We start from the raw sequence: 17,180 nt of genomic DNA, 5'->3' as shown, positions 1-17,180 counted from the left end.
TGCTTCAATTCATATTTTATTTTATGTTTTATGAATCTTTCATTTGTGTTTTAGAACTTTTGTTTTTTCTGAAAATAAGGCTATAATCTTCTGAGTCTTTTTTTTTTCTTGGGTGGTTGTTTTGTCTGTACTGCTGTCTTTCTTTGAATTTTTTTGTTGGTGACACCTGTTTTCTTATAGAGTGTGGCACATTCATTTAGGAACATGCAAGAAACTTTTCAAGAGGATTGAATTTTTATATTTTATTTTTTCTCATTTTAAATTGAAATAGTATATTTGCTTGGTTTGGCTAAATTGACCACATGAAAAAGAGCTATTCAGTGAGGCGAGTGGTTATCTTTATCACTTTTGACTTACTTTGTATACTTTGAATTTTTGGGACCTTAAATTACCTTAATCTAAATTCTCAGTTCCTGAAATTCTGCTCCTACTGTTTGTTTTTTGGCAGCAGCCACATCTGAGTTAAGCTTCAGGCAATCGTGTTATCCAGCTTCTTTGAATGCCATCCATACTTTGTTCCTAGTTGTAGAAATATTTATCCTGTTTCCAACAAACTTTTTGATATTTACAAATGGAATAGCTATCTCATTCTCTCAAACATCCACAGTAAATATCTGCCAAAAGAAGAATTACACACTATAACCCTTTGCCAGTGTGCCTATAAAGAACTGAGTCTTTTATGAAGAAGGGCCTTGGTATTTTAGATGAACTCTTCACTGCCCTAGTGCTCCTCTTCATTACTTACCTCTGAATGTACCTCTCATGTCTGCATTGTTCATTATTTACCTCTGAATAATACCTTGCTCATTGTTTACCCTCATGGCTGCATTGTCCGTGCTAAAACAATTCCGGCCGGAAAGAGATAAAATCTTTGCTTTTACCTTCTCCTTTGCAGCCAATTACAAAGTGCCTTCAAAGTTGAGCAAGAACTGACAAAACATACTGAAAGGATATGGGCAGAGGTGTCTGGTAACTGCCTATTCCTCTCTGTGGCATTTATTCAAACAGAGGACAAACACAATTTTTGCAGAAGCAATGCAAATATTGATCTCACAGCTCTAGTGATATGACCCAGCATTGTACTGGCCTAGGAGGAAAGAGAACTTGCAGAATTTTTGTCAAACCAGTTTACAGTTATAAACTGCATTTGAAAAAAACCATTATTCATTACAATTTATTGTTTTTGATGAAATCCCCACAAATAATATAAAAACCACCCAAGTCCACTTCCAAAGCCACCATTAAACTCCTGAGAATTCTGCTTTTCCATGTTTTCAACTAAAGTCATCTCATACTACCAGAAAGGAACAGTTATTAAATTTCCATGCTGAGTTGGCTGCTGTCAACATATTTGGTCATATAAACAAGTTAACTGAAAAATGACCCATGTTAAGAAGAAATATAGAATCCTTCCATCCATATAGATAGGCCAAGAGAAACATCTGACCATCTCAGAGAGTGACTGCTCCATCCTCACAAGAGGAGTGATCTTTTTTTAAATTTCCACTAATTATCTCTCCTTCAGTGGTGCTTTTGTGAAGCAAGTCAGTAATACCATAGAATTATTGTAGAGATTTAGTTATTGCCTCTTCTGAGATTCCCAGTTTCCAGGGTGTACCTATCTTGCTCTAGACTGTAAACTGTATGCAGCAGGGAGTATCTATATTTAGATTTTCCAGAAACATAACTTTCTTTCACTAAACAAATAGTGAAAGAATTCAGTTCAGATCAGGCCTTTTCCCAAGGTCAAAGATCCCAACTTTTTTGCATAGACCAGGATGGAGGTTTGGAGAAGGTAGACAGCATAGTGTTTAAGATTTGTAGAATCTAATATTTCAAAAACAAAAACAAAGGCCAAAACAACAACAACAAACCAAACCAAAACAAACAAAAAACCAAAGAAGCTTCAAAACCCCAACAAAACCAAACCAAACAAACAAAAAGAACTGTATGTGTGTGTCTTTTAGGAACCTCTTCCCTCTGTCCTGTTAGAGCTTAGGAATTACCCATAGTTACTAACATTAAAATGTACTGCAAGAGGCATATATGTAAGATATCCACCCATATAATATGAGGCTTGAGAGGTTCTTAGTGCCAGAAATGTCTGCATAGATTATAAAAAAATAGAACTTGTCTGAGGCAATGGGAAATTGCTGTCAGAGGCAGGCTGGATGACAGAAATACCTGATGGTTTATCCAAGCTCCAGACCTGCTGAGCACCTTGTTTCTCATGGAAGTGCTCGATATCAGCTCAGCTGAGAGGGCCAGCACCAGAGGAGAGGCTTTCATACAAATGTCATCAACTAGAAGTAAATCTTCATCCTCATCTGTAAGGAGGGCTCCTGTTGTTGTCCTGTTGTTTATCTTTAGTGAAAGATAAAAGTCTGTTCACTGTAGCTGTGAAGCTTTTAAGTACTCACTTACCCTTTTACCTGAATTTGCCTTTTTCTGAAGGCCATGCTAGAGATCTGTACCAGAAATCAGCACAGAGATCCAGAATGACTTGAACATTCATACAGAGGTATTAACAGCAGTTGATGGTTCCTCTGGTTACTCTCAAAGGGAAAACTTCAATAATTTATCAGTAAGTAAGTATTTGCATTTCATTTAACAAAAGCACATTAAGCAGTATTTGCAAATCTTTAAAGCAAAAGTCATTATGTTTTTTCCTTACTGTGCAGAATTTTTAAGCTGCTGCTCTGTGCTATATAAAAGGAAATTTCAGTAATGCCTACTGTCATGTACTCTGTCATATAATTCCAAGTGAATATTTAAATATCTCCAGCTTAGCACATTTATTACTGCATTTGTTGGCATTCTTAAAGAGGAGAAATGTCCACTTCTCCACACAAATGTATGCTTGATTTGCCTTTCAACCACACAATGTAAACATAATCATCATAAAACCAGGAAGGTACTGGGAGAATAAAGAAATACACTGTTATGAGACTGTTAGAAGTGTAAGTGCATCCAAATCAACACATTCTCCACATGAAAGAGTACCTGGCTTAAATTAGTGTGTCACTGTAAGTGCATTTCTGCACTGCTTTTTTAATAGGACTTAGAGCACCTCCATTCTAAAATGATGCCTCTACACAGTGCAGAACTTATTTGCCAGGAGTTTATAGTGGTCTGGGTAACTGTTACCAGTTGAAGTGCTTCACCAGTGAATCCAGTGCATAAATGGTGATGTTGCAATGGGTTGTGATGCAAACTTAAACCTATCCTGATCTGAGTGTTGAAGCAGAGGTTACCACTTCAAGGTTTTTTCATCTTCTATTCTGTCACTCTTTTTTCTCTAGGTAGAAACTATGATTCTCAGGTTGTTGGCAAGTTTTTGAAGCGCTAGTTCTAGGTGCTTTGGCAAAACAGCCTCTGAAGCAGTTGAAAGTCTTTAGATTGGTAAAATTAGGCAGCCTGATTCTTTTCTGGAGTGGCTTCACACAGTGAAAATGCTTAGAGACTTGGTTAGCCAGCACTGCACTGGTGGGTGAGAACAGCACCCTAACCCAGGAGGATCAGAAAGAACAGTGGAACAGAAGGTGTAGATGCTCCTTCTCTGAAAATCTGCACAAATAAGGCCCCCAAAACCCCACCAATGTTAGCCAGCAACACAAGAGTTTTGTAACTGTAGAAAAGTCTGTGACAGCTGCAAGTTGTCCTTTCCCCAGCTGTGTGGAGAGATGGAAAACCAGTCTTTTGGGGCTATTGTCATTGATAGCAAGTGGAGATGATTAGCAACAGGTTTGAATTCTCTCAAGATGGAGTAGGTGAGATCCTTTGACAAGATGCACATGCCTATTATTTTCCCTCACCCCAATCCAGGCTTCATCATCTTCAGATGCCCTACAAATTGTGGTCAGTCCTTCTGGCAGGCTCTTTTGGTTTGCAGAGTAGCCAAAATCTACCCTGAAACCACTATCAGCTTTACCTTCAAGACATCTGGGCTAACTTCTAATTCTCTGGCTTATAAAACCATTTTCTTGAGAGAACTCTATAGTCCAAGTAACTGAAAAATTACCTAAGTGCTTGAAACACTTTTATGACAGCTCCTTAGCATATCCTGAGGCCTCTGCCATCTAAGTGGCGGCATGAGGGCTTTCCTCTGGTTTAGGTGTTCCTCAACCTGTCTGACTTCTCCTAGCAGGCCTCCATGTAAAAAAGAATCCCACTTCATAGGCTTGGTGCAAATGGAGCAGAAATAACCACTACACAAAGTTCTGAGAGTTCAAGAAGAACATTCCTCTAACTTGTCCTCCATCTGATTTGTTTAGCTTGTTTTCCAAGTAAATAAAAGAGGGAGTGTGTATGTATCTGTGTTTATTGCACAATTTCAGAAACAAGTATATAGATCTCTTTTGGACATTGAGCTTCTGTATGTATTGGGACAGTTGCCACTTGGGTAATGGAAATTGGGTTCTGATGAAGGGAATAGGTACAATGTTAGTTCATTCCTTATCAAACAATGGGAATCTTCATAGGCACAGGTTAGGACAAACTTTTCATCCATGTGAAAAGCTTTCTTCAGAGGTCACACCAGAAAACTGAGGCTCAAGGCAAGCAGTCTTCATCCCTTCAGTCACTAACATTCCTTCCCTTCTCCAGAAGCTCTGAGAGAAGGGAAAATCCCAAATTGACATTGACATTGTATGTTCAACTCTAAAGGCTGCTCTTGTACATGTGGTACATTCATATGAAGCACAGAATTGGCCTGTTCAGAACCACTAGGAATATTTGCTGTGATCCTGCCTATAGAAGTGTCCCTTTTAGTTGTCAGAAAAGTGACTGGGAAGCAATACCTGTGCAGGCAGCTCCAAAATTACACCCTGGGATTGTAACAAGTCCTGCATTCAGATGTGCTCATTGCCTAAGCTTCATTTACAGACTGTCAGGCACTGAGTATGTGAGATAATAAATTTAATAGCACAGTGATACAACAAGTATTAATGGAATTTATCATCTATGCAGCTACAAGTGTCTTACAGGATCTAGGCAATCTAAAATGTCTGGAAGTTTGTGATTCTAAATGAGCTATCTATTTCACTTTACAAGCCTGAGCATCTAGTAAATGCTTAGAGCTACAAGCAAATTGTAGTCTCAGTTGATTTATTGTTGATGGTGGTTTGGCTTGGGTTTTTTTTTCCCCTTTTTCCTTTTACATTACAGTTGATTAGCTCCTGTTTTCTAAAACTTGTCTCCTGAACTTCCAGTTGTTTTCTACATGAAAGAACTGTAGAAAGTTCTTTCTACAGAAAGAACTTCTGAAGTAAGTTCTTCTTTCAGAAGAGCTGCATGTAGTAGGAGGCAGAACTGGGATGTTACAGGACAGAGTGTTGGTAATGTGGAGGAGATATATATGTATAGTTTAATCTTTGTTTATGAGACTGGTACTTGAGCAAAGGGGGGAAAAAGCCTCTTTTGGTTATTGAGCGTGGGGATTAGATAATGTTTTGGAATGCACTCTGAGTGGGAAAAAGCCAAGGATGGGGGATGATTGGTGGAGCAAGACAGGTTGTATTCCTGCCTCTAGGAGAGTAGTCAGTAGGAGTCAAGTCAGTGCACCATTGGTGTGTAAGTATGAAAGGTTTGTTAGCACAAGAGGAACAGCACCTGACTCAAAGCAGGGCTTTCCCACTGTGCTTCTAGATTATCATCCAGAAGCATCTTTAGTTAACTTCAGGATAGTTGTGGCATGTCTGAAAGGACTCTTGTCTGTGCAAGAGAAGCTCATTTTGGTTAGGATTGGGGTTGTTTCCAAAAGCTTTTCTACATCTTGTTGATGAAGCTTGAATTTCCTCTGTGTGTCACTGGCAAAAATGAGGTGTTTCTTTGTGCAACATCCTCATATACTGGGGATACTATCAGATGGATTTGGTTTGTTTGTTTTTTTTTTCTTTAATGCACTAAAGTTAGTTGGCTTTGGAATACTGCTGGCATGGGCTATGGAATTGCTTTTCTCCATCTATTCTTTTTGCACTTGTAAGACTGGACATTGTGGTAGCTTTTGAAAAAGATGGAAATTGCTGCCCTTCCCACAGAGGAAAGCCAGTATCTCCTGATGGGACTGCACAAAATCAGCAAGCACAATGGCCTGTGAACTGTTGGTGAACTCTAAGCATTTAAACAAAACAGGAAAAGGGTCCTCAGTCACTGGAGCCATGAGAAGAAAGTGCAAGTGATGGTGTAGCCCACACCGGACTTGTATCTTTCCTGTTTTCTCAGTTTTAGCAGTTTAAAAGGTCCAACTGTAGCCCCAAACAACTCATGGAAATGGAGAACCACTGGAGTGAGGACATGTTCTTTAGGTCACCTTGAACATGTCCTCACCAGGAGAAGCAAAGACAGATGTAAGCCAGCAAAATATGGGACAATAGTGGTAGGATTTATATATGTCCAGGTTACTTTATATGAATTTATATACATGAGGTATGTGTCCATGTCACTCTGATTTCCATTCATTATATTAAAATAGCTACATTTTTTAAAAAATAATAAATTACAGCAATGCAAAATATGTGGTAAGATGGCTCATTTTGCTGTAAGCATGCTCCCAGAATTGTTATAGGTACTTAAAACCACCTGATTAAAAAAATCACTAACAGCTATAAGCAGAATAACTCTCTTAGCATGAAACTGTAGCTGGAGAAAACCTCACTGCAGCTTAGTCTGTATTCAAGTCTCAGTGCAAACCTTAATAAACTGTGAGGTCACCCAAATCCTTCAGAGAACAACATTTCAGAATTTCCTTGCACATGAAATTTGAATCATTTTAACTACACTGAAGCAACCACCAAAGTATATCTCCCCATATGTCTGCATTGACAGAGTTTGCATGAGCATTATTTCCACAGAGCTTCTTGCCATAGTAAAAGGCAAGACAGCTACACTAATGTAGCTGTGTGTCTGTGTCCACAGTTGGGTTTGGACTAGCAGAAGTTATTCAGTTTAAAAAAATCTGCTCCAACTGCCATAATTATACTGGCACAGGACTTTGTCATCTTTTGTCTTGGCCACATAGATTTTTTTGTGGCTTTAAATTCTTTATTCATTGATGAAATGCTTTCCTTGGCTTATGAGCTTATACAGAGTCTGTCCCCAGCATGCTACATGACAAGCAAGCAAACTTGGCAGCCAGACCTTTTCTTACTTTCCTGCAGCATACACATTCATCAGAGCTCAGGATAGAAAACTTTTTGAGCTGTATATAAAGTAAGATGTACCTTCTCATAAAGGTGATTTCCTTGGACTTTCAAAAAACCCCTTAGTTATCCTGTTTTCATGGTTGGAACAGAAGAGCTTGCTGTGCTCTCAGTGTGACCGGTAGCCATCTAAGCAGCACTGGGCTGGTCATCTGCCAGACATTGTTACTCTCTTTTGTAAGGTTTTTGAGCTTTTCTAGCTGAATTTCTTCTTCTGATCTCTAAAAGATCAGAAATACCAAAGAGCCTCAGGCAGTACTCATTAATCCTTCTTTTCTTTATAAAATCAGAACACTGAAGCATAAACTGCATAGGTTGTCAGGTGAGTGGGGGAGTAGAGGTGAACCACTCCTTCCCCATCCCTGCTGCTGCTGTAAAGTAGGATTGCCACCAAAAGAGGCAGTTTGATGCCTTCTCTTCCTGGCTTCTTTTTTCCAACCCATTCACTGCCTTGTGCCACTATAACTAGGTAGGAAAAAGAATGGTGATACAGACTAAGGAATTGGTTTAGGCTAAGACTTAAGTACTGTTGGCAACTTCTGGGTTTGTTTAAGTCCATCTAAGTTCCTGGCTCCCTTATTCTGTTCTTGCACAGCCACATAAGCACATGGACTGTCATGAAGGAGGGTGTGGCAGAAAGTGAGAATAAATGTCAATTTCTGGAGGGACTGTGGCTCTGAACAGCAACACCTGATTTAGCTGTCTGTACAAGAACTGTCTGATTTCCAGCTGTGCTCTCTCCATAGGCACCCAGTCCCTCAGAGCAGAGCAGCTGGGCAGCATCAGGTGCTAGAGGGGTCCCTCCTGGGAGCCATGACCAGAGCCCCACAATGGGCAGGTGTCGTGTGGCCCTTGGCAAGGGATAGCCGTGGCATGTTTGAATTCAGACATCAGAAATGAGCTTTCACCCCCAGGACTAACGTTCACTGATTTATCATTTAAAAGCTGCTGGCCAAGAGCACAGTCAGAAAGTTTCCAGACAATAGCAGCAGGTTTGTGTTTTGCCAGAAATTAGGCAAAAAGCAAACATAAATTGTAGAAACTCAGCTTCTGTCATGCACATCCTCTAGTGAACCACTGTGAAAGAAGTCTTATCTGTCCTTTTGATGAATCATGCAATGATCAAACAGTTGTAGATATAGCAGAGAGCTGAGGAAATGGCAGCCCACCATGCTTCTCATACATTTCTCTCTGGCTGCCTCACTGGTGATGACAAGTTCCACATGCTGTGTGGCACCTGGAATACTCTTTGAGTCTCTCTCTCAGGGCCCAGAAGCTGCAGTGCAGCACATGCAGAGTGTTCCTTGTGTTCCTTCCTACCTACAACCTCACTCCAGCAGTGCTGTGTTAGCACCTGGTCTGACTTGGTGGTTTGGCTGACTGGAGAAAGGGAAGACCTGTTCTGATACAGAAGGCTCAGCCCGCCCTCCTGTCCACAGCAGAGTAACAACTGTCTTGTAATAATAAAAAATGCAAATAAAAGTAAAAACCCTAAACTGCAGGCAATGTAAATCACCACCTTCTTTCTGCTCATTGCAAAAGATCCTATTGTGACTTCTGCCAGGTGCTGAAAAATAATTCAAAAAATACTGAGAAAATATACTTTGATAACTAATTAAATGGAGATGTGTCATATTATCCTAAAATGAATTTCCATGGAATTTCACTAACTTGTGCCACATTGCAAGTATCCAGCTTTGTCAGAGCCCCTGTATTTGTTGAAAGGGTTAGAAGACAAGGTGTGAGAGGTTCCAGCTAAACAAGGGAAACCTGCTTTGGCCTGTAGCTGAAGCTAAGATGAAGAGGAAGATAGTTCTGATTGCTGGAGGGCTCAAGATCCTAATCAACCCTCACCCCTTTAATTAGCATGAAGCAGCTCATGAGCTGCAGCTTACAGAGTTGGGCCACAGAAAGTCACAGGAATAGTCAGCTTGTTCCTGATCAGGAATTGCATAAATATTACCCTGGGGCTTCCTGTGGTCACAGGTTTGGCATTGCCTGAACAGGCTCTGCAATGTAAACAGAGGATTATAATTTATTTAGCAAAATTGTACAGCAAGATGCAGTACAGAGGCACATCAGGTGAAATGTTTCCCACATCTGCAGTTGTTCAAGGGTTAAGATTCAAAAAGTATAGTTTAAAATGAAGGCATTTACCAGCTTTCTCCTTCCTAAGATAGAATCTGGTCTTTGAGATATGTCATACAAGTTTGTCTGTATTGGAACAAAGCAAATTCCTCCTTTTTAGTGCATGTGCTTCATTTCCACAGGAGTTAGGAATGCACAACACCTCTAAAAACCTGCTCTCCTGCATCTGGAAAAAAGTACATAAATATTTCTGTCTCTGCAGACTGTGTTGTAGATTGGTCTGAAGCCATGATATTTCTTAATATAATAGAAATAAATAATTTTGGAAGTTGGCTTCAATAATTTCATATGTCGATATATTCATATTCCATTCTGATACAAATATAAATTTTCAGCTTAACATACTGATGTGAATTTTAATAAAGTCTAAAATAAGTCCAGTGAAATGATAGCTGAAATAAAGCACTGATATTGGCAAGACAAAACACTTCATAACAAGAAACCCAAGTCAATTTGTTTCAGGATTCTTATATTAATATGATAATGTTTGATAAAGTCTTGTATTTTTGAGTTACAATTTTTTTCCAAAATTACCATGGTCCCATAAAATGTTTAAATACCAGTGAAGCATTCTGCAACAGGAATCATGCTATCAAAATACATTTACTAATTCTAATTACATTAAATAATAAACTGAAAAAATGCGTGAATATGATTAAGATAAAAAGTGTTCTGTAAAATAAAGATTAGAACATAGCAGTGGCAAATAAGATGAAAGAGAAAAAGAAAGCTATTTATTCCTCAAAGCAACCACAAATGGAGAAAACATATTATGATACAAATTGTAAAAAACTATTGGTTTGTTCGCAGGTGGTTCCATTCCTTGCCTATTTTCCAATATACCCTTGGGTCAAGATGACTGCACTGTTCATGTGAGTAATGACAGGAACGTAAAATGCTTTCTACCAACTCCCTAAATCAATTACCCCTTTCATATTTCTTAGGGCTTTCACCCTTTCCTTTGCATGGATACTTCTACCAGTACTTTTTTTATTTTCCAGTTCTCTGCTGAAGTTATAAAACTGCATTTGTTGTGGCACTGTGAGTCAGCAGAACTCGCTGAGCAGTTCCCACTGCACAGGGCTCCAGGGCTGGTTTCACAGAAAGCATCATCACAGAAGCATCATCTGCACCTCAGCTCAGGATTGCAGGTACTGCAATCCAACCCCTCTGTGAAGGACATCGTTATTGTAAAGGCCGTGCTTTCCATTCCTGGAGAGACAGAGAAAAATGTTCAGACTGAAATCGTGATCGTTTCAGATGAAGGGGAAAAACAAAAACGGGGAAATTATACTTTGCTAGGAGACAGCACAGTAATTCAGACTGAAAGATTCTTCCTCTAAAATGAAGCACAGAACAGCTGCCTCATATGAGTATTTAAGGATCCACAACCCAAAAATTAGAATGCCAGTCCATGCTTGCATTGCCTGCCTTCGGTCTCTTGCAAAATAAAGTTAAATATCAGATAGCCATTATTGCAAACTCTGTTTAATCCCTGCAGATACTTGCAAATTCTGGAAGAAGGCTCTGCAATGAAGACTCATGTTTACTTGGAACATTTTTTCTGTGAAAGATGTACTGACCAAGTACTTTCAGGAGCACCCATAGGAAGTGTAAGTACCGTGTAGAATGCTCCTCCCTAGGAAACCAAAATCCCTGGGGGCATCCGCGGGCCACGCCCCCGGGCCCCGGCCGGGCCAGGCCCAGAAAGGGGCGCTGTCTCTTTAAGGCGGCGGCGCGCGCGCCCCCTGGTGGCGGCGGAGCGGAGTCCGGGGGGCGGGCGCGGCCCCGCGGTGCTGCGGCGGGGCGGGAGCGTCCCGGTGCCGCCCCGCGAGGTGGGTGGGAGCGGAGCGGAGGGGACGGCCCGGAGGAGGAGGAAGTGGAGGTGGCTCTGAATAGCGGGCAAATGGGGAGCTGAGCGGCTGCAGCAGCAGCAGTAGCACCGCGGCCGCGCAGCAGCAGCAGCAGCAGCGGCGGCGGCGGCGGCAGCAGCGGCGGCGGGCGGGCACGGAGGCGAGCTCGGCGGCGGGGTCCGTGCGTGCGGGCGCTGCGGGCGTGCCGCGGGGCGGGCGGCAGCGGCGGCGTGCCTGCTCGCCTGGGCGCTCCGGGGCTGGTGCAGGGAGCGGCTTCTCTGTGCTTCGGCGAGCTGCCCGCCGGTGCGGGGAAGGGCCTATCGGGGCTGCCCGCCTGCCGGGGGCTGCCCCTGGCGCGGCTCGGCGGTTCAGCGGGGCGGGCGGGGAGCAGCGGCCGCCGCGGGGAAGCGGCTGATCCTCCTTTCTCCGCTTCTCTTCCAGCCGTCGTTTGGCAGGCGCCGAGTGCGAGCGGCAGCTGCGCTGCCCCGCCGCCCCGGACTGGTCGCCTGCTCGCGGGGCGGCACCATGCAGACCTTCCTGAAGGGGAAGCGGGTGGGATACTGGCTGAGCGAGAAGAAGATCAGGAAACTGAATTTCCAGGCCTTCGCCGAGCTGTGCCGGTAAGGAGGCGGCCCTCGCCGCGGGGAGCGCCGGGGCGGCCCCGGGATGGGGCTGGGGACGCTCCGTGCTCGGCCGTGGTCCGCGCCGCCCTCGGGCGTACCGCACTCGCTGCGTGGCTCCGCGGAGCCGCCTCTGCCCACCGGGGCCGGGGCCGCAGCGCTCGCAGTGCCCCGGGCACCTCGCCCCGCTGCCGCCGGGCCAGGCTAAGCGCTCCTGCTTCCCGCTCACCTGGGCGCTGCCGGGCGCTCCAGGGAAACACTATCCGGCATGGTGCGGCGTTCCCGTGGGTGTGCCAGGGCCCGGCACAGCACCGCCTTACTGCCCGCCTGGGTGCACTTCTGCCCTCTGCTTCTAGAGAGGTCTCTGGCATTCCCGTTGAAATAGGGTAATTTGGGATCTTTGCGGACCCTCTTCCAAAGACGAGTTATTATAGAAAGAGTCAAACGTTTGGGAAGAACTTTCCTTCAAGTTCTGTGAAAGCACATAAAATTAGGGTCTGCAAACCCATGAGTAAGCTTGTATTCATTTGGGATGTGAATGAGACATCTGAAGATGGTATAACTGTCCGAGTTATGCATCTATTTTGTGCTGTCCCAGAGGTAAAGGTTAGTTTGATAAGCTGTAATTAGACTTTATCTGAATAGCTTAGAGGATAATTTTTGCTGTATATTACACAATTTTATTATTTAATCGGTAGTTTAAACTCCATGTGTGGGTCCAAGGTCTTGTGATACATACATTACAGCTATGGGTACTGAATAATAGCTTTTTATTACTTCATTCTAATACTACATTTATAACGAGGACACTAAATCAGTTTTGATAATTGAAAAATATGCTGCAAACCGTACAGAATATATTGTATGAGACTTCAAATACACTTTATTTAAAGCATATCATGCTAAAAACACCAGTCCCTGTGAAATTTCTGTTGACAGCACTTACTTCTTTCTGTAAAGATGAAGGAGGCAGAACAGAAAACTGTTTCAAGAAAGTGACAAACTTTTATATCCGTTTTTGTATTTGGCATTCTGTATTCCCTCTGTCAAACTTCAGCAAAACTTTATAGATTTTTTAAAGTATAGAAAGGGCCAAAAGTTCTGGTTTAATGTCTAATTTCATGTGGTTCTCCAAGCAAAATTCTTGTCGATGAATAATACTAAATTTTGCCCTTGTATGAGATTTTAGGTTAGTTTTGTGGTGCTCAAAAATACACTTTTACCTCTATTAGGCATACAAAAAGTTTTTTAGGGCCTTGAGGTATGATATAGGCTGTTTTTCATGCCTGGAAACTATAGTGAATCTCAGAAAATTCATTAAAAACTTCTTGGTATTATGTTCTGTACATTGTTATATTTAGCAATCTCCAAAAGAGACTTTTTCTCCTCCGTTGTCCTTGTTTCTCTTTCTGACTAAGTGCTTTGCTTCCTTTCTCTCTACCTTAGAAATTCCTTACACGTGTGTTATGTAACATGGATCTACAATTTCTTTGTGTACTGTACAAACTTATTAATAGTTTTGGGTCATCATGCTGCTGTGAAAATTGACCCCAAAGTGTCTCTCTTGCTACACTTTACTAATTTCTTGGTGCAAATTAGGCTACCTCATGTACAGGCTAAGCTCAATTTGAATAGCATTTACAGACACTGGATAGAGATGGCTGTTCATACATGCTTTGATACTTTTAAAAGCATTATTAGCATTTCTGTACAAGCAGAGATAAATGTTTGGTTTAAGTATCAGTATAGTCATTGGAGCACATTCTGCTGATATCTTGGATGCTCTGTTTTCATTTGACACCAAAGGGAAGCTGCATTCATTTAGGCAAAGATTTCAAGTATTTTATGGATAAAATCTACTTGATAACTTATGTGCTTGTAAGCTTTTTTTGCTGTAGAAGAAGTCATGCCAAGCTTAACATACATCTTACTAGAAATCTTGTGTATGGTAAAAAACAAGACAAGCATTCTCATTCCTGTACAGTGATTCATGTGTTAGAGTGGACTATGTATCTGTCTGTCTACTCTATGTGCTTTATGGTGACTGCTACTTGGAATTTATTTGCCTGTTGCCTAGGGATATACTTTCTGGATGACTACAAAGTTCAGATTTGTTTGTATGAGTTTGTAATGAAGAAGTTATATAGTCCAGGAAAGTAAGAGGAGCCTCCTATGAACTCCTGAAGCATGCTGGGTTTAAATCAGGGGAATTATTGGGATAAGGAGAATCTTTATTTCTTTACAGTTAGCCAGGGCAGCCACTTCTTGTGCAAAGCACTGCCATCCTAAAGAGGCATGGACAGACATTTCAAAATCTGTTCAAAGCATTGTCTGAGAGACAGGCTCTAAGTGCTAGACTGCTTTCTTGAGCGTGGCTCCAGGTTTTAGGTTAGATTGTCTGAGCTGAAATGAGGCACTAGCCAGGGTGAGTGGACCAGAAGAGAAGGTGTAGCTTTGGGGTGTAGCCAGTCATGGCTTCAGCTTTCTGCTCCACGTATATTGGGTGGGAACCTTAAATACTTCCCTTGTGTTTGTATCTGTCTTGAAACTTCTGTATAACTAACAGGAGAGCTGTTCTGTGTGAACAGTGTCTTGGGACTTTTGCATAATCTTTTTATCCACAAGGGAATCTTCCTCTTGCCAAAGGCGTTTGAGTTCACCTGCATGTTTGGTCCTCACTGTGACAGACTGGATATGTCCTACTTGAGCTGTATTCTTTGTAGAGATAAAGGTAGTGCCTGTGGTTGTATCTACCTTCACATTTATAGCCCAGACCAGTGATCCCAAATTGCTGAGTTGCACCCCAGTGCAGACCTTAATGCTTCTGCATCTCCTTGGGAGTTCTGAGCAGAGTGATGAGCAAAAAGGCAGTGTGTTTTCACAGGTCTGTTGCAGAGAGTCAGTGATTACTGAATAGTGTCTGAAGAGCTGTTGACCTGGAGGACAGAACACTTGGCCTGTCACCTGGGAAGCCTGGTTTCAAGCCCGTAGCTGATGTCTGTCAAGGCAGACTGAAGATGGGCCAACCTCGCTCTGATCCTCTGGCTGAACCTGCCACTGTGTATAGAGAGGGATGTGACTTTGCTCCCCAGTGCCAGGTTAGTCATTCTCCCAGCTATGTCTGAAGCACTATGGCAAAGGCATTCCTTTGGGATGAGGTGTGTCCTCAGGTTCTGGTCTGTTTCCTGAGGTGGTTTTTGGTTTTTCCCAGCAGCTCTTTTTATATAAGCTGCTTTGTAAGCTGACATTGGAGTAAGACTTTTATGTTCCGTTCCATGCATCAGTACAGTTTCAGTGGTGAGAAGAGAGTTTCTGTCTCAATCTTTCTGATATGAAGGCATTCTTGTTTGAGTTATGATACAGGGTTGAGCTCTTCTGTGTGGAACAGGGCACTTGGTACATGTTTCATATACTGTCAGGCAATTTATTACTATTGCCAAGTTGTCCTGTGCTTTTAGTAAAGCTGCTAGAACACCATGCTTTGTGTTGCACTTGGAATTGTGTGCATTCCAGCATACATGCTGCAGCTGCTGTTCCCTGAGTGTAGGGTCCTTGTGGGACTGCAGCATGCAAATGTCTGGTTGGTGCATCTCAAATAGACTTTCTTGTGAACCTTTATGTTCTGCTCCTCCAAGATGGCACAGTCTGAGACTTTAGGTTGCTGTCTGTTGTCAAAATATAGAGTATCTATGCCCTGCTGAAAAGTAATGCAAGGTTTTTAGGCATTCCTAACAGAGAATTTAAGAGCCTTGATATAAGTGTGTAGTTGGGATGTTGTCGTGTTTCTCTGCTGCTGCGGAAAGGAGCAGTTCCTCCTTTCTCTAGCTGCTTAGTCTCATCTTCTGTCTCAAGCTGGGTTTAATGGTTATGCAGTTGGCAAAGGCTCTCAATCCAATCAGTTCCACGCTCATCACATTGACCTTGGTATGGCTGTCACTGTGCAGGTGCATGAACACTAATATGAGGTTAGGGAAATGGAGATGCCACATTCCATTATAGAGATGGGAGAGCTGTTGTGTGTCAGATGGTGGTAAGGACTTCTGGATGCCCATGTAGTCAATTTGTAAAATATGCCTGCTGCTGGGTCTCTGTGGACATTGTGAATTAAGAGACTCCTGTTTATGCCATATGAGGAGTGGCATATATGTGTAAAAATGCACATATATAGTCAGAAAATGAGGTGTGTTTGGCACCAGTTAAGATTAGTGAGGTGCAGCCATTTACAAATGTTTCTTTGCTCTGTAAAAGCCTCCATTTCCTTGGTAGTTGTTCTGCTTGTCAGCTGTTACTATGGGCTCTTCTGGGAGCTCTGGAGATACGAGGCAGTAAGGTCACAGCAATATGAATAAGTTATAGTGATGTGAAGTGAAATACACTTCACCCAAGAGGAGACAATTTAAAGTCACCCAATTCTAAATGATAAGCTACTTCTCAGTTATTTTGGATAAAAGCATTCATCAGTGAAGCTTGTAAGTTTGCATGGTAATGTGGTAGCTTTTCTGTCTATCTATATACATAAAAAGTCAGAATTTTCTTTTAATGGCATGTAAAAAACAAGTAGAAAAGGAGTTGAAGAGTTGCCTGAAGATGTAATTTGTGTCATAATAAATCCCACAATTAGACTGATAGAAGAACTGTGCTTGTACACTCTAATGATCAGATTATTTATGGTAGGATTTTACTCTGCTGTGGATTTTGTTGCTGTTGTTTTTTTTTCATAAAACAGGGTAAGCATCTGGGAGGAAGAAGTTCCTCAGGAAATTATAGACATGCTGAGAAACTCTGCCCACAGAAGGCAGTGGAAGCAGGTTGATTGAGTTATGCCTTCTAGTAAAGGCCAGTTGTCTTGGTTTTTAGTGAGCAAACCCAATTGTCATTTTCCCTCCTTGTGAGATCATCTGTGACAAACTGATGGCATCCCCTGACACAGGAAATTGAGTTGTTTGGGTCCAGTTTGGATTTCCAGGTGCTGTGAAGACTCTTGAAACTTGAGGCTGTGTTCTTGAATTGTAGCTGCATCAGTTCAGCAGGCCTAGGATTTAGCACAGAATTTTGGCTATGTAGCTCCAACAGAGCATCTGTCACTGTGCTGAAGACAATTTGCTTATGAGACGTCACTGTGGTGTGTTGCTTTGTTGGGCTTTTTTCATTGAGTTATGATGAAGCTATTTTGAGGCTGATACTAGGTCAATCTGCTGAACATAGCAACCAATGATTTTTTTTCCTACCAAAATATTAGTATGCCTAATTTAAATTTCTGTGTGGCTTGAACTTGTTTCGTTCCTTTCTGCTTTTCTTTAGGCTAAATTGATTCTTCAGCTTCTGTCCATTTAATTTTTGTGATATAGTTAAGTCTTATT

The 17,180-nt window shown here is 42.0% G+C and overlaps 1 protein-coding gene across 1 annotated transcript in view; it reads left to right on the top strand.

Annotated features, from left to right (window-relative positions):
* Positions 1–11,344: 11,344 nt before the first annotated feature.
* Positions 11,345–17,180, top strand: part of ITPK1 (inositol-tetrakisphosphate 1-kinase) — a 140,370-nt gene continuing 134,534 nt past the window's right edge. The window contains exons 1-2 of the mRNA XM_066551939.1: positions 11,345–11,377; positions 11,642–11,820. Coding sequence (XP_066408036.1) covers positions 11,726–11,820 — 95 coding nt within the window. The 5' untranslated portion in view covers positions 11,345–11,377; positions 11,642–11,725. The remainder of the gene's footprint in view (positions 11,378–11,641; positions 11,821–17,180) is intronic.

This window comes from Molothrus aeneus, chromosome 6 (assembly GCF_037042795.1).
Source record: "Molothrus aeneus isolate 106 chromosome 6, BPBGC_Maene_1.0, whole genome shotgun sequence".
Taxonomy (NCBI): domain Eukaryota; kingdom Metazoa; phylum Chordata; class Aves; order Passeriformes; family Icteridae; genus Molothrus; species Molothrus aeneus.
The sequence above is the reverse complement of the archived record's forward strand: the minus strand, read 5'-3'. Positions and strand labels throughout refer to the sequence as shown.